This window comes from Rhopilema esculentum, chromosome 18 (assembly GCF_057945365.1).
Source record: "Rhopilema esculentum isolate cy_ngs chromosome 18, ASM5794536v1, whole genome shotgun sequence".
Classification (NCBI taxonomy): Eukaryota; Metazoa; Cnidaria; class Scyphozoa; order Rhizostomeae; family Rhizostomatidae; genus Rhopilema; species Rhopilema esculentum.
In genome coordinates this window covers 7,154,247-7,175,100 of record NC_142832.1, presented here as the reverse complement: position 1 = coordinate 7,175,100, position 20,854 = coordinate 7,154,247, and the positions used below count along the sequence as shown (strand labels likewise).

The 20,854-nt window shown below is 36.1% G+C and overlaps 4 protein-coding genes across 12 annotated transcripts in view; 2 read left to right on the top strand and 2 right to left on the bottom strand.

Moving 5' to 3' along the window:
* The window catches only part of LOC135680937 (dynamin-binding protein), a 30,276-nt gene extending 24,348 nt beyond the window's left edge, over positions 1–5,928 (top strand). Inside the window, exons 16-22 of the mRNA XM_065195191.2 lie at positions 395–499; positions 966–1,097; positions 1,548–1,709; positions 2,214–2,396; positions 3,380–3,550; positions 3,904–4,113; positions 4,585–5,928. Of these exons, the coding sequence (XP_065051263.2) occupies positions 395–499; positions 966–1,097; positions 1,548–1,709; positions 2,214–2,396; positions 3,380–3,550; positions 3,904–4,113; positions 4,585–5,334 (1,713 nt within the window). The 3' untranslated portion in view covers positions 5,335–5,928. The remainder of the gene's footprint in view (positions 1–394; positions 500–965; positions 1,098–1,547; positions 1,710–2,213; positions 2,397–3,379; positions 3,551–3,903; positions 4,114–4,584) is intronic.
* Positions 5,929–7,003: 1,075 nt separating this feature from the next.
* On the top strand, positions 7,004–9,788 carry LOC135680940 (potassium voltage-gated channel subfamily B member 1). The gene is made up of 3 exons (XM_065195194.2): positions 7,004–7,542; positions 7,886–8,254; positions 8,767–9,788. Exons 1-3 carry the CDS (start codon positions 7,363–7,365, stop codon positions 9,643–9,645), a joined length of 1,428 nt encoding a protein of 475 aa, XP_065051266.2. The 5' UTR covers positions 7,004–7,362; the 3' UTR covers positions 9,646–9,788.
* Positions 9,789–10,305: 517 nt separating this feature from the next.
* LOC135680938 (lysosomal cobalamin transporter ABCD4-like) lies at positions 10,306–15,834 on the bottom strand. Its single transcript, XM_065195192.2, has 4 exons — positions 13,943–15,834; positions 13,237–13,385; positions 12,696–12,921; positions 10,306–12,402 (listed from the first exon to the last, which is right to left on the bottom strand). Exons 1-4 carry the CDS (start codon positions 15,291–15,293, stop codon positions 12,218–12,220), a joined length of 1,911 nt encoding a protein of 636 aa, XP_065051264.2. The 5' UTR covers positions 15,294–15,834; the 3' UTR covers positions 10,306–12,217.
* A 176-nt stretch (positions 15,835–16,010) lies between these two features.
* Positions 16,011–20,854, bottom strand: part of LOC135680934 (uncharacterized) — a 58,796-nt gene continuing 53,952 nt past the window's right edge. For all 9 annotated transcript variants that reach the window (XM_065195190.2, XM_065195186.2, XM_065195189.2 and 6 more), the window contains 5 exons: positions 20,424–20,643; positions 19,871–20,046; positions 18,508–18,666; positions 17,529–18,148; positions 16,011–17,117 (listed from right to left, as the gene is read on the bottom strand). In XM_065195190.2, coding sequence (XP_065051262.2) covers positions 17,103–17,117; positions 17,529–18,148; positions 18,508–18,666; positions 19,871–20,046; positions 20,424–20,643 — 1,190 coding nt within the window. In that variant the 3' untranslated portion in view covers positions 16,011–17,102. The remainder of the gene's footprint in view (positions 17,118–17,528; positions 18,149–18,507; positions 18,667–19,870; positions 20,047–20,423; positions 20,644–20,854) is intronic.

Below are 20,854 nucleotides of genomic sequence, written 5' to 3'. Positions count from 1 at the left end.
ACTAAAATTATGAAACAAGGAACTGTAAAGATCCCCAGATTCTGAGGTTTTTTACAGAGCATGTCGAAAGGATTTATCTCCATTGCCTTTAAATGCTTGGAAAGATCACCCAGCTAATTGTGGAGAAATCCAAATATTCGGACGGTTCAAAAAGAAGTTGACAAGCTTAAAATGCCAGGAAGATCTGAAACATGATCCTCTGGATTAAGATTCTTTTTTTCATTTAATATTATCCAATTTGATAAGTAAAATTTTAGTGCTGGCTGCTGAGGTATATTTGGATATGAAATGTTGTTAAGCTGAAGGGTTATCGTGTCAAAAAATTTAAATGAATAAAATGGCACGTTTGCCTTGTTGAAGTATTGTCAAGTATGTGATTTTTTTGTATTTTTAGACCGTCGATGAACAATTTGTTGAAGAAGAGAAGCGATTCAGATCCATCGAAAAAATTATTAAGAATTTCATTAGAAGTTTGAATTCATACTTGGAGTGTTTTCAGGTAAGACCAAAAACTGACAAGTCTTCCTTGTGATCAGTACCCATAAGCGGATGATGGTGATGGTGAGACTTAAGGGCGCGGCCAATGCAAAGCTTAAAGGGGGGCTTAGTATGTATCTCTCCTGAATATTGTTACTACATTGCGATAAAATTGCCCGAATGGGCCTGAAATTCAATAGAATTTGCTTGATCGGGGTGCTGCAGCCCCTATCAACCCCTATGTCTCCTACACCTTGTAATTTTTTTTATCTTTGTCTTCTACTCCCAACTTTTTGCATTCTATTGTGTGGTAGCCAACATCTGAACAATAAAGTCTAAACGTCTGGCGTATTATCCAAAGGATATTTGTAGTGCGCTTTTCTTAGAATATTTCTGTATCGCTGGACCTTTATTACTTGTTTTTTTCTTATGGTCACAGCCCTAAATTAATTCATTGCATCTACGTTATAATGGGCATTTAAATTTAGGAATCAAGTAGTTTACAAAAGATTGTCGCTGAAAGTATCAGAAGTCTTTGTGAAGAGGCACCCATTGAAGATGAGGTTTTGTCCTTTTACAACGTCATTCTCAAGCTAAAAGATGTCATATGTCCCAAGTTTGTAAGTTTTTTGCCATATTTTTAGTTTTATTCAGGTAAAAAATTAAGGCGAAGTAACTTAATTATTTATAAGAACACGAAATTCAAGCAGATTATCTCTATTCGTTCACGAAACTGTTTATTATCCAAGGCCCACGCCACAGGAGAAGTAGGGCCATAGTCCTCTTCTCACTTTATAGCTAAGTTTAAGATTTATATTAGCCTTTTGAAGTTTCTTTTCTATAAATATATGGGTTGGAACAGCTTCATTGAAGCAAAATCCAAAATTATAACAGCGTCAGTTAAGCGTTTGCCATAAGGTAGGTGAGAGGACAATATCATTAAATGTTTACAGGACCCGCTGCCCGTATATTTAGAAGAGGTGGCGCGGTGCCTGTTTTACTTTGGTTATAATAGTACTAGAATGCTAGTATCTGACAGTGAATGATCATCTTGTATTTGCCTCTTCAAGGTCTTTGTTGTGAAGACCCGTGTCCTAGATCCTCTCGAGCGCCTACTGCAGTTGTTTGTCAGCCCACTTAAATTGATCGAGAAGAGACAAGACAAATGCCTAGACTATGATAGAATGCTCAATCGAGTGCAGAAAACAAAGGAAGCAGACAGAAGCAAACAGGTTTGCAATGTGAATTGCTCTTTTGGCATCCAATGCTTTCACAAATCCACAAATCAATGTCAACAAATAGCACCCATTTCCTTTTCTTTTTGAAATTTTCTTTTACTTTACAAATAGAACCAAGGGCGAAGATAGCGGGGTGGAGGCTAAGGTGCGCGAGGACATCTTTTTCCCCCACAAATTTTATTAAGATACACTCATTTTCGAAAGGGAATCCCCCCAATTACAAAGCCTATCTCGGCCTTGAACAGAACAGGTTCTTCAAGTGACTCTTCCATTTAGCTTTGTTTAAAGAACAAGAAGCAACGGGACCTGAGGAAGAGTAGGGGCAACCTTTTACCTAGAGTTAACTGTATTTTTAACCTTTCGCAAATGTTCCTTTTGCAAAGCATGAAGTAAAGAAACTATCACATTCTACATAAAAACTATCACATTCTACATAAACCTCTTTGCCTTAGCTTCTTTCAAGTTTCTGTGTATGGTGAATACATCATTTTTTTGAAGGTCCTTGACGAGCTGAAGATGGCAAAGAATAATTATATAGCGCTAAACTCACAATTGCTCGAAGAACTGCCAAGACTCTCAAAGAAGTGTTTACAGTACTTCCATTTCTGTCTCTCGAACTTCGTGAAAGCAAGATTCAGATACTTCACTGAAATAAGTGACGAGCTAACAGTCAGTTTACAGGTATTGCCTTCACCAATTCTTCCTAAAGCTTCATTGTCTTGGTTTTCGTCCAAGAGAATATTTGCCAAAGCATTATTTCCTGGAATTTGGATGCTTCTTTGACTTGTGTTGTTCCTGTTTAATTTTTACGTGACCTTACAACGTTTTAAGCTATTTGATCAACATTTACAAGTTTGCTTCAAACATTTTCAAAAACACTTCTTCATATCATTATACCAATATCTTAAATGCTGCATATTTACTCATGATTTGTTATAGATTTCGTAACTAGGCTCATAATTTAATGGTCTACTATTTTCCAGGAGTATTTTCAAAACTCATATTTTAGTTGTTGTTGATAGTTGGTTTATCCAAAATCTCGATTCTCGTGTCCGTAAAAAGCATACCTCATCATTTAATACTTTTTAACTTTTCCAACTCCTTGTGCTCTTTTGTGACTCCCTGGTTTCGCATTTTTCGGATTTGGTATTGGTAAGGATGCATTGAAAACCTTTGTACCACAAGTGGGTGTCAGTGTTTTCTTATTCGCTTTCAATATTTAACAGATGATTTTTTCTTGTGAAGTTTGACTTCTACGGTTTATTTAAAAAATCATTTATATCATACTTTTAAATATGTATTCTTGTGTATAAAAATGGCTTTGATAAAAGCAAAAATTTTATAACATATTGGTTAAAAGCTCTTTCATCTGACACCTCGGAGCAAAACACGTCAGAATAAGGGTCCGAAAGAACATGATGAAAAATTTATACCCAATTGTGGATCTAAATAGGCCAATCAGAAAAACTCAGGCACAAGACCGGTATAGTTGACCAATCATTGCCGCGTGCCATCTTATTTTTCAACTTGTTGTGTTGTTATTCTGTACTGCTTCCCTTTTATTTGCTCCAATTACACGCAACCTCCTTCCACCCTGTTTATAAGCGTTGGAAGAGACTCCCCAACCGAAAGTACGAAAGTGATAATTTTTACATCTCTTTTAGCTAAGCCTGATTGAACGACACACTAACGCAGATATAGTACAGAAACATGCAGAATCGTTGGTTATTGCTGCGGAAAAGATCTCGCAATTATTGTTCTACCCTGAAAGGACAACTGCAAATGAAGGCATGACAAGGCCGGAACCGCTCATGCTATCAAGGGAGACGTTTTCGGTCAGTCGTAGGCCTTGCTTTATTTCGTGATCAAAATAGAGTTAGAAAAATATTATTAATGAGAGTAGATGCCTTGATTGATAAAAAATTATAAATAGAAAGAATTAAAACTTGTGAGCTAAAATTAAAGTACCTATAGATACATGTAAACCATCACGAGTTGAAGCAATTGTTTACAATTTTTCTTCTTATAGCCTGGGCTGCTTTTCTCTAATTATGTTTATCACGTTTTTCGGTATCGTAGCCTGAATTCTAATCATTGTGTTAAAATACATTTGATACTTTTTTCTTAATACTTGAATCCATTTGGCTATTGCTTTTGTTCATACATAACTTGAGAACCTTTTTTTCAGAATTTTTATGTCGATATGCTATTTGACTCAAGTGATGGGGATGCCACGTCACCTATCAAGCCATTTGCTAGCAAGGGAGGAGCAATCGATGCCAGTGAACCAAAGCCAGTACCATTGCCGAGAAGAAAAAGCCTGCGAAGGAGCTCGAGCAGTCAAAGCTCCAGTAGTCCAACCAAATCGCCTGTTTTTGCTATGGACGTCGGCTTCAGCGTACGTTCAGCATATTCATTTAGTTTAAATGAAACTATCTCCTATTTTTTCTTTCAGGCGAGGAAAAGTTGGTCACAAAATTTTTATGCTGTCCTTTCCTCTCTACCCAGTGAATAAAGCCAGAAATATCTCTTAGCAGCTACATATTTTGCTATGAAAAGGCAAGCTGCCCTAAACTTGCTTGTTACTTTGATCCTGTGCCCCTTAGCAGACACCTCTCCAATGGCCTATTAGCTCTATTGCCAAAAGTGAAGGAGGCGATTAGGTGTTAATCAGCAATTTTCGCATTCACAACGCTTCATGCATTTAAAGTAACTTGGGTTCCCGTCTTTAAATACATTTGTTTTCTATAGTTTGTACACATGGAGATTTCAAATAGTGTTGTTTTCAAGTGTTTTTCCAAGTAATAATTGTCTGCTCGTATTTAAATCTCTTCATCTTAAGATCTTGAGCAAAATCTTCCTATTTTAGCCGACAAGAAGGCACCGAACGTCATTGTCAGAAGATGGTAATACAGAGTTGTACATTGCTGAGTACAGTTTTGAAAAGGAAGATTCTGCAGAAATATCGATTGAGGAAGGGACAGTGGTTAGGGTGATAAGGAAACATGATAAGGAGGCTAATCCGGAATGGTGGCTGGTAGAGACATCTTTCGGTAGGGGGTATGTACCATCTGCTTACCTCAGCCCGTACAAAGGAGGCATCGGCAGTCCGCAGCGTGAAGAAAGTATAAGAAAGAAACTAAGAAGCAGCCTTTCTCAGGAAAACGAGCCTGTTTCGCCTGGAGTTTGCCAGTTTGAGCATGTAAATAATAAAGTTGAGATTGGAAAGAACGAAGTTGTACATTCCCAAGAAAATGAAAAAGTTAACTCGAATGCTACTGTAAATGGTAAAGAGCTGAATGGGTTTCATGATAGAAGTGTTAAAGTTGTAGGTAACCCAGCCAAATATTTTTCAGCTGAAAATCATGGATATGATGAGCAACTTGATGGTGTAGCAAAGGAGACACAGGGCAACAAAGCTAAGTTATTATACAGGGCATTGTATGACTTTGTAGCTACAGAAAGAGAAGAACTGTCAATTTTCGAAGGTGACGTCACCAATGTTTTGAAAATTGGTGACGATAATGGCAACAGTGAATGGTGTTATGTGGAATGCCAAGGGAAGCTTGGATACGTGCCTTATAATTATCTAGAACCACTGAACGGATTCGCCCCTTAGGTTCTTGTACTCGTCAGAATAACTGTCTGTCTGTCTGTCTGTGTTCAAGTTTGTTGCATTTTTTTAAAGTTTGTGGAATATTTTACGTGATTTGCATGCAGCGGCCTAGGGAGCACATCACTGCAGAATGTTTCTGCTTCTCCAAAGCTGCGAAAGCTGCAAAGCATATCTCAGCGGAATGCCCTGTTGTTGCTATGCGAGAAGCTCAGGTTTTGTAATGTGATTTGGTCGTGCCTATTTAAGTGATTAGTTGAAGAATTTTTTTCTTGTATTATAAGAGTTTTATTTCCAGATATGTTTGTCTCATATTCCGTAATTTTTCGTAAATATTATTAGTTGATGTTCATCTATTTCTTGTATATCTGTTTTTCGTTGTATCATAGATTCCAATCGACGTTATTTATATTTTGCTTAAAATAATAAAGTATTAATTTTTATACTATAGCTAGATGTCACTCTTATGCAAAGATCTACTTGCTTTTAGAAATTAATATTGCAATTTTCTGAAGTAATAAAATTTCTGAAGTATTCTCGTCAGTGATTCAACGACTTTGGCAGGCATTTTCTCTGTTTCGCATTTTCGCTAAAATCTAAAAAAACTTCTGGAAAAGATGAAAGTGAATGCAAACTTTTTTAAAGGAAACCTTTGTTTTCCCTATCTAAATTCTTGCTCGACGTTTCACTAGGTCGTTAATCTTTTTGCATATTTTTATTTTCCTTACTCCGTTTTACTCCTATACTCCATTTACAACCCTTCCTAGATTTATAACCTCTTTCCCATTAGCTTTACTGGCGTTGTATAAAAAATCAGCATTATTTTCCATGTCATTGTTTAATGTAGGCAGAAATACCAATATATATATGAACTGCTATTTTTTTTCGTTTAATTTGACTTTTATTCACTAACGAGCAGGTGTACAAAAGTCAAAGAGATTTGACAATCCCCATTTTTCCAACTTCTATCGTTAATATTCAATTAAATATGTATGTTGCGTGTGGTACTCCATCCAGAATAACGATTATACAGTTAGCAAATAAATTTAGTACCAGAATGAAAATGTAATAGTTTGATTGTTAAAAACACGACGTTTCGAGCATGTACTCGTTATCAAGCATGTACTTGTTACTTGATAACGAGTTCATGCTCGAAACGTCGTGTTTTTAACAATCAAACTATTACATTTTCATTCTGGTACTAAATTTATTTGCTAACTGTATTATCGTTATAACTGATAATCACCCATCACCCACCTTAACAATATTATTTCACAGTAAGCAAATATTTGAGACACTATCATATATCTCCTACTCTTACTGCTATTATTAAATCGCATAGAAACGTTAATAAGACTTAGAATATATCGTTAATTAAGTACTTTGATATTCATGAAGTGAACTTTTTAATAGATGTTATAATATTTCGTGTATTTATTTCCAGATTGATTAGTTAATTGTAAAAATTTCGTTTTGGCTTGAATATTTCGTAGATGTTTGGACTCTTTTGATTGTTGTTGTTTTTCTTGATCGCTGTCTTTTGTTATTTCATCCTATAACTCCATGCGGGGTTTCTTTTCCACTCATCACTTGGTCTCAGGTATTCTTATCTATAAAAATGCCCTAAAACAGACTCATAATGATATGTATGCTTTTATCAACGAATAAATTAGGTTCATGTTTGATTCAAGATACCGATTGAGGCAAAAATGATGGATAAAATCAAGAATTTTTTGCCGTTGAAGAATGATGTGAAGATTAGCAGCATCAAGCATGAATTTTTTGTCCTTTGTGTTTTACGTGTAATTTCAACATCGTCAATTATTCCTTTTTCTCAGTAATTGTTAGTGGAAATTCTTAGGCATCCCTATTAATCAGTGGAAAAGGGGATCCGGGGCCTGGGAACAAAACAAAATTTGACGTCACATAAATGATTCAATCATTTGAGTCAGTTGGCAAAGTAGGCATCAATCGAAAGAAGGCATCAATCGACAAAGAAATCCGTTTACGAAAAGTTGTAAAAGATCTTGAATAATGGAAGAAGCGATGGAACCCTTGCGTACGATCATAGGAAGTAGACTAAATGAAAGAGCGCGACTGAATATTGCCGGAGTAATATATGAAGCGCGCATGATAACATTACTTAAATACCCACAGACCAGACTTGGAAGCCTAGCAACGAAAATCAGAAGGACATCAGTTGATTCTAGTTCAGTACGTATTTCATCATTAGCGCTTGGCATTATCGATCTTAACTGATAACTCTTGCTCTTAGTTTCAATTTAGGAATTATTATGCATTGAAGGAACATCAAGTGTCTCAGTTTATTAAGCGAAGCTGCGAATTTCTCTAGCTAAAGTTTCAACAAATTACAGCAAAGTTCTGCCATCAAGTTGCAGCGCAAGTTAGCGAGGGTCAAGCAAAGACGATTTAAGCCAGGCTTAAAGCAAAATGCAGCTTGTGAACGATAAATACCTAATCAACCGAGCTATCATTAACCATTTTGTGAGGGTGAGAACGCTTACGTTAAACGAGTTCATTAATACTTTCTTCGTAGGTGCTCACTCTCTGTGATGATTACGATGAAGAAACTGGCGAAATGTTTTTTGAAAGGGATCCGACAGCGTTTCCTGCGATTCTTAATTATTACGTTTCTGGCCATCTGCACCTTCCGAGAAGTGACTGTGTGAAAGCTTTCGAGGAAGAGGTTATGTACTGGGGGATTCCATTTGATATGGGGCCGTGTTGCGACTCTTATTACTTTGAAGAATGGGCGTGTGCCGAGGCAATAAAAAAGGCGGACCAGCTTGAAATCAGTTTGAAGAAGAAGGAAAAGAATTCCGAGCCGGAGACGTCAGATTGGAAGACAATTCAAGCAAAAATTTGGAATCTGTTCGAGAACCCTGAGACATCCTTGGCTGCAAAGGTATTGATTATTTATCATACTGTGCCAGAATATTACGGACCAATGACACCATGGTTACCTGACTTTTGGAGTATTTGCTGCATTTATTGGGAATGATGTAGACTTGGACGAGGAGAAGCCAATCTTAATTATACAATGGAATCCCGATTTAACAGGCCCCGGATATATCGAACTTCCCGGTATGACGAACTAAATGTCTGGTCCCTTGGATTCTGCCAAAAAACTCCTTACAAATTTCCTCGGTAAATACATATGTACCTATTTTTTCCAAGAGCTGCCAAACCCGACGAAGAAACTATAATATTTTAAGGTAGAACAGTTATTAGGTTTTAATACTCGTTGATTATAGGTTATAAATAGAAAGAAAGACCATGCTATGGCAATGACAGCGACCTTTGCATTTCATGCTTCCCTGAAATTTAATAGATTTTGGTTATTCCCTAAATAATGGACAAACAAAAAGTCATTTTGGTTGTGTGTTATGTAAAGTCATGTTACCAAATATGTTTCAGGTGGTATCAGTCATATCAAATTTGGTTGTCATCCTCTCCACCGTAATCCTCTGCCTCAACACACACCCTGATCTTCAAACAACTGCTGCAGATGGGACTAAAGAAGACAATCCGCACTTGGCTACAATTGAGCTGGTTTGCATCATATGGTTTACAATCGAATACGTCGCACGACTGATATCCTGCCCCAACAAAAAGAAATTCCTGATTGGAGGCCTGAACATTATAGATCTTCTGACAGTTTTGCCTTATCATATTGGTAAAATCATAGCCGTGACAACTGGTGGAATCTCTTTAAACTTCAAGAATACACGACGATTCATTCAGATCCTCCGAACAATTCGAATCGTTAGGATTTTCAAGCTGGCTCGACACTCTATAGGCCTGCAAGTTCTAGGCTACACATTGAAAGAAAGCTGTGAAGAACTTGGCCTACTTGCCTTGCTATTGATGATGGGAGTAACTCTGTTTGCAACATTGGTTTACTACGCGGAGGAGCATGTTCCTGGTACACCGTTTAAGAGCATAATAGAAGGCTTCTGGTGGGCAACCATTTCAATCACAACAGTCGGGTACGGGGATATCAACCCAGTGACAACATTTGGCAAAATCATCGGCTGCATCTGCTGCGTGTCTGGAATTCTCTTCATTGCCCTCCCAATTCCAACAATTGTTGGAAATTTCTCAAAGTTCTATAGCGAGCATCGCAACAAACAGAAAATTGAGCTTCACAAAATAGAGAACAAGGTGCAGGAAGGATTTGAAGAATATCCACCTGAGACAGTTGATAGGGCGAGAAGAGTTTCGATGTTTCGCCATAGACGATCAACAATAAGACCTGTCAACACTATGGCCGTCATAGCTGAGGTTTCCGTTTAGTGCTTGTAAGAGAATAAGTAAATTGTTGATTTCATTTATGAAGATCATTGTAACAGATTGCAAAAATTAAAATGATATCACTACTTTTTAAGACCTTTTGCCTTTTTTGTGGGTTTTTGTCGGTGCAGCTTCATGCAGATAGAATATATCGGTTTTTTTAAACGACCTGTGTTCGGTTCGAAGTATAAGAAAGCATCGTTGGGAAGTGGCATTTTAGTTCGGGGCAACTGATGGCTACAAAAGCAAATCACAAACTAAATGAAATTGAATCACGTAAATGCCTGAGTAGGGAATGCATTCCATCTTTTATAAGACTGTAGCACCAAACATGCAAGTGTGCATTGGCCTTGAGTATGTGCCTGAGTAAATGCCTGAGTAGGGAATGCATGCCATCTTTTATAAGACTGTAGCACCAAACATGCAAGTGTACATTGACCTTGAGTATATCAACTACATGTTGGTTTTAGTTCAGCCTGGCATGTCACAAGACTACCTTGAAGCAGGGTTGCTTAAGAACAGCAATCATTTATCTTTACCCACCCAACCCAATTCTTGGTAACTCCAGTTATTTATTGGCATACTAATCTTTCGTTTTTCATCAGCTAATTGCCAAAACTTTAAACACGCGAATATGCTGCGGAACAAGGCCATTATAAACAACTCTAGCAGCTTACAGTCGAGGTAAAAACGATTCATTTGTCTGTGTATAAACACAATATGAAAAAAAATTAAAACATAATTAGTCATAGAATAAACTATCTGTCAAAAAATATATCATATTCATCATAAAACTTTCTATTCATCATAAAACTTTCTATTCATCATAAAACTTTATAGGGTTCTATATTTAAAAATATATGCTACAATATAAAATCTGAATCTGCTACTATAATTTGAAACAACGCAAAAATAACTCAAAGTTTAATCACATCAAACAAATAATTCAATCGGGCAACATTTCTCTATTTTATTTATTGTATGTATGTTTGAAAAGCCGATACTTTTTAGAATAAATTCAACATTTCTAATTGTTTTCATGCGAATTAAATGTACATATGCCAAACAGAATCAATAAGATTGTGTTCAGGAACGTTTTTCAGCGATAAATCGATTCCGTCTGCAAATTTGTCCATTCTAACATAAATCACGCCTAATCGAGCATATTGGGAGACGGGCGGAGGCAGAATAGGGGACAGCAACAAGAGTGAGGGGTGTGGATTTTCCACTAAAACACTGAAATTTACGGGAGCGTAATGAAACACTGTGCTTGCCTTCATAAAATGCACTTTTAAAAAAAAAGACACGCTAGTCTCTTTGTGTAGAGTAGATGTCCAAAAATACATAGAGCTGTTTTGGTACACCGGTAGGCGTTTAACGTTCACATTTCCTAAACTGGTGCGCACATGAAATTTCCAATAGATCAAGCTACAATCTTTGCCAAAGTTGTTTGAACACCTAAACAAATCTTCACAGTTTTCAAGTTTTTTAATATTTCCCCGTTACAAAGTTGTTTAATACCAATATTGCATGACTGTTAGTGAAATCTAACAAGGATTGGAAGCATAGATACCTCTAATTAAGGAACCAACATTGCACAGAAAGGAGGAAGGGAATTTAGCGACAGCGCAGAAAACTTTAGGAGACAGTTAAGTCTTGGGTTTTTTAACATTTTAATGTGAATATTGTGGCGCTCGAACTTCTTGGGCGAAAAATGTAACTCTCCCTTCAAGTAGCCCCAGACCTTCGGATCGTCCCGTGAAAAGAGAACAAATATGGCAGCCCCCGCCCTCCCGGCCTTTCCCTATTGTTTAGTTCGTAAATGCATCAATAGCTATCAGTATATTTTTCTAACAAATCGAAGAACTCTATTATAAACGGTTGTAAGATAATTAAATGGTAAAATTCGAGGGATTAACTCAAACCACGATTTAGGTTTAAAAGAAAATCACATCGCCACAATTGGGAGGAGGAATCCCAATATTAGGTCTGAAATTAATTTTGTCAAATATGAAAATAAAAAATTCTATAACACAAAGGAAATTCATAATTTATTATCTCATTATTGCAAAGAGGCCATGGTATCCGCTAAAAAATCTCTATGTTTAAGCTTAAATGCGATATTTTTCTAGCGTTGTTGAGCATAAATACCCAATGAGGTAGGTTTTCGAGCTCCGAAACTCCAGAACTCGCCAATTAGTTTTCCTTACCTGAACAGATTAATGCTTCTTTTTTTACTTCTGCTACACAAGGACGAATGACTTACTGTGATCCAGGTTAATATCGTGGGGACCTCAAGAGAATTCTTCAGTGCATATTTATATTAACATGAATATGTGTGCATTAACCAAGTGACTTTTGTTGATAAAATGCTTTTTCGAAGTAGTAAATTTTGGTATACCTTTTACCACATGCATTCGTTCCTATTACCCTAACACATGGAAATAAAGCCTAAATTATTTTATTTTTACGCAATGCAATCTTTCAAAGAAAATAATCACAATGCAGGTATCAAAATGCAGCAGCTAAAAAAAAATACTTCACCAAAAATTTTTCAAATCAGTCTCTGCCAGCTTTATTGTTGCTGCAAATCTTGAAATTTCCAAGCACTGTTGCCTTTCAAGGTAAGGAGATGTTCATGGTATGTCATCAGACTTTCTCTGTGTCCAACACTTATCAATGTTATATTCAGCTGCTTGCAGAACGTGTAAAAACACTCTTCCTCTTCTTCACCAAGTGCACTTGTTGGCTCATCAAGAACTGAAAGATAATTCAAACTCTGTTAATGCTTGCTAGTGTTTTCCACTGTTTACAATAACTGATCTAATAAACAAAAAGATTGCCAGTTTAACCTATATTCTCTCTGAAACTGAAAAAAGGGTGTTTACCGTTGCCAAATAGTAAAAATTTCACTTCATGTATCATTTTGCATTGGTTTGAGTGTTTTAAAACCTGAACAAAAACAGGCTTTATTTTATGCATTTCCCTTTCATCTCCCAAATAACAACAAACTATTTTCCCTCCTTAAAAATGTCAAACAAAGCATTATTTACTTGCTAGCTTTGGTTTGTGGAAAAAGATTCTGGCAAAAGAAAGCCTCTGCATTTCTCCAGGTGACAACACATTGTACCATTCGTTTCCAAAATTAGTCTCCAAACCATTAATTCTCTCAAGCAGTGACATGAGTCCAACATCTTTGATGCACTGCAGTGCATTTGCTTTGTGCTTTTCACTGGACAAATCATCAGCAGATTTTCCAAGCTCCAATGGATACATGACCTGATTACATGGTAAAAAGTTGCTTTAAATTAATTCAGGCCTTTATGCAAAGATTCTTAAAAAAATAGTATAGGTAGAGTTTCAAACAAATCAAGTGTGCTAAAATAATCACAGACTTTAAACTCAAACCCCAAGTAGAAAATATTGGTTGTAAACAATGAATTTCTCAATATAATAATCAGAAATTAAAAAAAAAATCTAGTACAGCCAATGTACAACTATAGTGTCCAAAATTTTGCAAGATATAACAAATTAAATATTGACAAAAGCTAGTCAATGAAAAGGCCAGATAAAAATCTCAAGCTGGGAGCATACCTGATCAATTAAAGAGCCAGATGTAAGGAAGCATTTCTGAGGCAGGAAGTAAATATTCTTTGGGTCCATTGGTAAAAATAAATTTACCTCCCCAGATTCTGGTTGCCAAAGATTTCTGAGAAGTCTCAGCAAAGAGCTTTTCCCTGTCCCTGAAGCAGAAATGTACCATTTCAACAATATGAAGCATTGCTGACAAAATACCCATATAACTCTAATACCATCTGCTAATGCATGGCAATAACTCAAATGCCACCTTGCATTGAACTGGTATGTAGCTCATTCATCTGCGATCTACCCAAGGATCACTGTCATATTATTAGAATGGAACATCAGAATCTGGCCCTCCTTTGACAGAGAACTTAAACATGGTTAAGGAGTTAATGAATCTACTTATAAAACTATTAATTAACTCCCACCTGCCTTAATTTTGTGTTTTTTTTTGTTTCTTGCAAAATGTCTCCATGGAATTTTGCACTGACCAAGAGAGAGTAAATTGTGAAAATGAAAGTCTTAATAAAAACTGGACAAGCATATGATCATAATATCTTCTCACACACAAATGAAGCTTTCCATACTCCTTTAGCAGCAATCAGAAACAATGCCAAAAAGTTTCCTCCTCTAAACTCCATCTGCCTGACATATTTAGATATGAGAATTTAGTCAGGCAACAACTGTAAGAAAACAAACTTAATAACAGCACAGTTACCTGTTGCACCCATTATTAGAATGCTTTTCCCCTTCATAACAGTCATGTGCATCTTGTCTACTAAACTTTTGGTGGAACCATTTGGAGAATATGTTACTGACTTCAAATCGTAAAAAATGTTCTGCCCATGAGATACCTCAGTTGATCCACAGTTTTTCATAAATTGGTCATAGATTCTTTTGCATTCTTCACTTTGACTGACAAGGCACTCATAAAGTTCTCCAATACGATGTGTGTAGCCTGCAATATCAGTGATTTTGCCGGCAAGGTCCATCAACGTACTGAAACAATTTATCAGATACATGGACACAAATGCATTTTTACTTATCAGTGAGCTGAGTTGCACAGAGTTCAAATTATCATAACTTCCAGCAAATATTGGAATTGCAATCACAAAATAGCTTAAAACAGAACCAAGATAGTCAAACAAATTAACACTGAGGTTCAACCAAAACTCGTAATTGACAATTGTCTGTTGAATCTTAAGCAGCTGCTGCAGTTTTGTGTCGAGCTTACTCCCTTCAATATTCGATCCTTGTAAAAATACAATAGACTCTGAATTTGTCCTGATATTGACATGTTTGAATCGAAAATCTCCTTCATTTCGTTCTTGCCGAACAACCAAAGAAACGATTGGAGACATAATAATACGATTGATGATAGACCCAATAACAAAATAGGCATAGATGCTTACTGGACCGAGATAACCTGTGCTCACAAAACATTGGTATGAGTAATAAGCAATTGTAAATGGCGATATTAGAAGTTTAGAGCTGATCTCACTGAACTGTTGGCAAAATTTATCGACATCCTGTGTTATTCTCTGATCGGCGTTGTCAACTCTCTGCTCTTTCGTGTTGATATGGAAGAAAGTTTCTTGGAAAAAGTACTTCTTGTGTAACTTTGACGTAATAGCATCCCTCCACTGCACGTATAATACCCCTGAAATATATTTCACGGCACTATTCGCCATGGCAATGGCAACAATAAAGTATATTGCTGTGAAAACGAGCGGCCTAAAACCCTCCGTGTCTTTGGCTCCAAGAACTTTGAAAAACTTGCTTGGGATAAGCCCAACATTGTAGATAATATACTGTTGACAAACAGATGCAACAAGCAATAGTATGAACAAAAGTGTGGGCTTGCACATCAACTTTGGGAAAATAATTTTGCTGCAAAGGTAAAATCTTTTGATAAATAAACGATCGAGGTTATATTTTCTGCTCGAGTTTGCCTGGCTCATTTCATTGTCCTCAGCAATTTTAGGATCTGTAATACTATCACGAGATTTTTCATTAAACTTTTCATCCTGCACGAATGCTTCATTCTCTTGTCCCTTGCCAGCACCCATCTTCCCCTCCAGCAATTCTAGAACACAAGTTTTCAACTCTTGACCTTTGCTCTACATGGTTTTGGAAAATATTGAAATAGCCTCGTTTAGTGTAAGTGTTAAAGGCTTGCGGTGGGCGTGAACAACAGCTGAGGTCTACCAGAGTACAGTTCAACTATGACAGCCAAACTCGCATTTTAAAACATTTATCTTGAAATAGGCCTGGTTTGTTTTAAGCTTAGGTGTCAAGGATTTCTTACTGCAACACTTAATAAATTTCGTACACAGCAGTTGTAGAAATTGGCAAGAAGGAGACAGCTCAGTAAAAGACCCTTAGCACAAACCTGCTCAAACATATTTCCTATCAAATTTAGCGGACTTCTTGGCTCAGTTCTCTTCCCTATTCTCATTATGCCGTACCTTTTCGGCTTTTCTTTTCGAAATTCAAAGCCATATGACAAGTACCTAGCTAGCACAACTCCACTTGGCGCCTGGGCGCTCTTCCTCCTCCGAACTCCGCCAAAATTGCTTCTCCCAGTTCAGTATCATGATCGTAAGAACATACAGTGCTATATCATATTAAAATCACTTTAAAATATTAGGTAGCACAGACACAAAAAAGAAAAAGGAATTTATATTCATTATAAGTTCAATGAAAACGGAAATCTTAGTCATATTACTTTAATATATCATAATATCATGTTACTTAAAGGACAAGTGACACGCTTTTGGCGCCAAATTTTTTTCTTCTTTTAACTTAAAGTAAAATGCTGTATGAGAGTGCTGTTAAAATATTTTTCCTTTCCGATTTCATTTTCCTACTTAAAAACCCTTTTCAAATTATGGCGGGAAATGAGTCACGTGACACCGTGACGTAGATTGTGATAATTTGCTATTGCTGCTACTGCTATACAGTGCAATATCAACGTTTACAACACCCTTCTAAACGAATTCAGTTCGTGTGGACCTGTCGCGTCGTGTTTCGTAAACTCTCTATTAATGACAGGAAAATTCCGAGTTATCACAATGTACGTCATAGGGTCACGTGATAAAAAGCAAAATCGCGCCCCCTGCGCCCCCTGATTAGAATTTTTTGTTCTAAACCAGGAAAAACTTACTTCTAAATGATGATCTATAAGTTAATGAAAAGAAAAGATAGGGTGAAAAGTGTGTCACTTGTCCTTTAATATTACGTAAAACATCAAGTTTAAGTCAACACTAAGATGTAGGAATTTACAAGATCTAATAGATCGTTCACTTCTAATTAAAAAGCCTTGATTAATGCTCTTTAAACAAATCGAGCCTGTGTTTTCAATTCAAGAACAAAGATAAAATAAATTCTGGATAAAGACAGTAATCAAGAGAACTTTTACAGTAAAATTTGGCTTATTTATTAGAGGGGGAACAGAAAAGTCGCATGTTAAAATGTTTGATCTGCCTGCAAACAGTGTGTATTTTTCAGACACTGACTATTTTTACAAGGTTAAGATTCACAATCATTGGTGACATTTTTGCCTGAAAGCCCCCTTAAGTTATGGCACTTAAGATTTTCAATACGTTCTAAGAGCTACATTGAAGTACGTCAGCTCACCAAAATGGTTGGAAAGCTATACGTGTTATTTAAACAAATAACATGGATATTTCGTTCTAGAACATAACACTGTGTCTTTTTGTCATCAAATGACGGCATTTGCGGCTGCTTGCATTGCTTCCTTTCATGTCAATGTTCAACGAACTAAGGCAATGTGTACTTTCAATGGGCACAACATAAGTTTGACGGCTTCGTAAAACGAGATAGTGCAGTCTTCAAGGAAAGGTTTATTTCAAATGCTACCTCGTGTCGTCCTGCAAGAACAATAGTGTTAGGTCTAGATAGGCTCAAAGATTCATTCGGGTTAGCTACAGGTACATAAAAGCATTCCATCGTATAGCAAACAACTGTTTCAGCGTTTCTTGAATACACCAATTTCTGTAGCTGGGTCATAATCATTTTTTAAGTTTAATAAGTGATGGGCATAGATAGTATAATGATAAATATAAAAACAATAACAAGAACTATTATATAGAATCAGAGCTGTTCAATCAAAATATGATTATAAATCAAAAAGTTATTTCCATAATTAAGTATTTTGTGAAAAAGATGTCTTTCCATATCTTTATTAATTGCACGTCCATTTAGACTTTTTGCCAGCAAAGCATTCAGATTTTCTCAAAATTCTATCGTTATCTATTTAGGCTTATTGAAACTTTACTTACAACAATTTGTGAATCTTCTTCGTACACAGGGCTTGTGTACAGTTCTCCATTATCACGTGTGTCTACCAGATTTTCAACATAGGGAGTCGCTATCCGCAAACGTTTTTCCCTAGTTCCATCGTCATTTGACTCCATTTGATCTAAATACTGTGTCTCGTCCTCTAATAGGCTTGATCTACTGTTATGACCAATATTTTGGTTCTGTTTATTTTTCACCGATATACCCCAAGGCCAATTAGGCTGAGGTATCTGGGTTGGAGTTTGCTGTGGTTGAGTCTTAAAATTGTCTGTTTTATTGCCAGATGCTGGCTTCCTTCTCTCCTTTCTCCTATTTTTCTTCTCTTTGGCTTTTTGTTGAGCTGTCCAACTTTCCTTGTTTTTCTCTTCGCGTTCTTCCTTTTCCTTTTTCTGCTTCTCTTTCTTCTTTGCTAACTTTTTCTCCTTTTCCTTTTTCTTTTTCTCTTTCTCTTTTTCTTTTGCTAACTTTTGCTCTCTTTCTTTTTCCTTCTTCTCTTTTTCCTTTTCCTTCTTTTCCTTCAATTTATCAAGCTTCTTCTTCCTATCCTCTTTCGTTAAAATTCCAACTCCTAGCTTTCGTGAATTTCCCACCGTTTTAACTTCTAAAACAAAAAGGGTGGTGCTTTTCTTAAAAATTATCAAGGGCAGTTTACATCATACTGACAAGAAAGAACAGTTCTTGGACGTTGCTAAGGTCTTTTGGACGTTGCCAATAATACTTAAGTGGTGCTGTTTTGGAATTCTTTAGCATAATTATATCCTGTTTTAAGCAAAAGCAGAACAGCTAAAGGCAATTAGCTTCAATAGAATCAAATTACTTTGTATAAATTCTAAAGATTAAACAAAAGCAAACTACCCTTGAAAAACAATATTAATTTTACAGCGGAAACTTGTGCATATGACTGTATGAAAACTGAAAACAAGTCCGCTTTCTTGTACTAAAAGCAAAAGAAAGGGTTACCTCCTTGTAGCATTCGCTCCAGCATCGTAGGCATTTGACTCAAACTTGGGTAGGTGAGTGACAGAACATGGATAGCACTTGGGCTTGAAGCTAAAAGTTTCTGTTGAGTTGCATCAAACATTGGTTTTTTCGACACACCCAGGCAGAATACCTTGATTCCTTGAAGACAAAATATAACAATGAAATGATTTTTTCTTTTTATGGGTATATGTCTGATTGTTACTGTGAACTTTAATGTATCTTTAGGGTGCTCACAGATAAAATGAAAACGTGTTTAGGGTTATGGAATGCATTTGAAACTTTAGGGACATAGGAGGCAGGCCCTTGCTGTGTCTATGGCGTTTCCGGGATGTTTAGGACAGCTCTCGTTCAAAAAGAAATTCAAAAACTTGAGCGATCTGTCAGGAAATTTAGGGGATAATAAATGTTCATCGGCAATAGTTAACATAAAAACATATATTGGTTTTTGGAGGAAAGCGATACATTTATAAAGAAATCTGATGCAAAAAGTATTGGTTCATTTTTGTTCTATCAAGTAACATGACTAGCCTAAGTAAACAGATTGATAAATGACAAGAAAATGAACATGCAATTATGTCTAAAAAAATTTCCTCCCAAAAATATATTTTCCTTGGTAAAAAACATCTCGAGAAATAGACACCTCTTCACGACGCTAGTCAGCCTTGGTTCGAAAGGTGAATTCTGTAGACAATGTCATACAATTGATGTATTATCTAACTCTTGGTACCATGTTCCATGGATTTTTCGGTATCTTCTTGTATAAAAGTTGTCAATGATGGTTGCCCAAATTAGTTTTATACACAGCTTTCAATGACTAGGTACTTTTTAACACAGCCCTAGCAAAGTGATATGGTCAATTCAAAAATTCTATCGTTCGTTTGCTAGTAGCAAATAACAAAATCTTTAAAGTTATAGTTGTTTTGTGATAAACAAAATAATGAGACACGAAAATGTTGCGAAACTATTAGGTTATTCAATTCACTCGAACTTCCTGACAAAAGGATAAGGATCTTTGTAAACACATCAGATAACATCTAAAAATAACACCCCCCCCCCACCCTCTTCTGACAAACAATCCTGTTTAACTTAATATAGTTTGTGCTCTAACAAATGAGCAAGACGTTAATCCCTCTTCTGGAACCTTTTATTTTCTGGTTTCACCGAATATTATACTACTTCTCCCAGGCAATAATGATTTTAAACTTTTTTCAATTGGAGATAAAAAGATTTGAAAATATTCATGTAAGTTAGTTGAAAGGTTGCTAATATATATTAGTTGAAATAATACGCAAATGATTGAGTGAAGCAAAATTCATGTTTGAATCAAAAGTATTGACCGTACCTCTCATTTTCATATACCCAATCATTAGCCGTACTCTTTCGGTTATTTCATGATCCCCTCCAATTATCAGCACTAAAACTTCTTTCAAGTGTTGCCTCTTTCCCAAACCAGTGTCAAACAATTTTTCTCCAGCGAATTCAATTGCCTTTGTTAAATTGGCTTTTGTACCAGAATATCTACAGAGTTATGAGATGAAAAATAACGAATCGATTGTTAGAACAATACAATATCTATTCTTGATAATGCTGCCTTTTAAATTCTTAAAAACAAATTAACCAGTTTCTTAAGCGGCCATGCAGAAACAAGGAGCGCTCTTTAATCGAAATGGAAGGGCTCTATATTAGAAAAGTTTGTAAAGCAGTTATTGCAATTCATTTTACTAATAATTGAATATACTAAACATTTTACTAAACATTTCTTCGGTAAAGAAATGAATGAGGCAATATCCAAAAATATAGTAAAACAAACTTAATAAGAAGACTATATTATTTTAACAAATAATGATATCAAATTGTGAAGACATTGCAACATCTAAACAGTTAACTACAATCACCTCATATCTTTGATAGCCTCCTGTATGCTTTCTTCGTCTTGCTCGTCTTGAAAACTCAAATCGAGGTTGGGCTCTTTGCCGTAAGATATAAGGCCTAATTTGTGTTTCTTCGGCGACGTATGCAATGACGTGAACAACACTAGCGAGTTCTTTATTTGCTCGAAGACTGAAGAATTTTTTATGTTGGAAGACGAGTCGATGACGAAGGCGATTCTTTCGTCTAACGAAGGGAAATGAAGATTTGAGATAGTAAACTGCGGAAAGAATTAATGAAGCAATGATGAATCACTAGACCAAAATCGTCCCAAATACTAAGACAGGGACATGAACTGACGGTTATGTTACAGGTGAAGGGTAAGAAATTTCCAAATGATAGTAAGCCAAGTGTCTTATTTCACTTAAACTGTACTAAGCCTTTACATAACATTAAC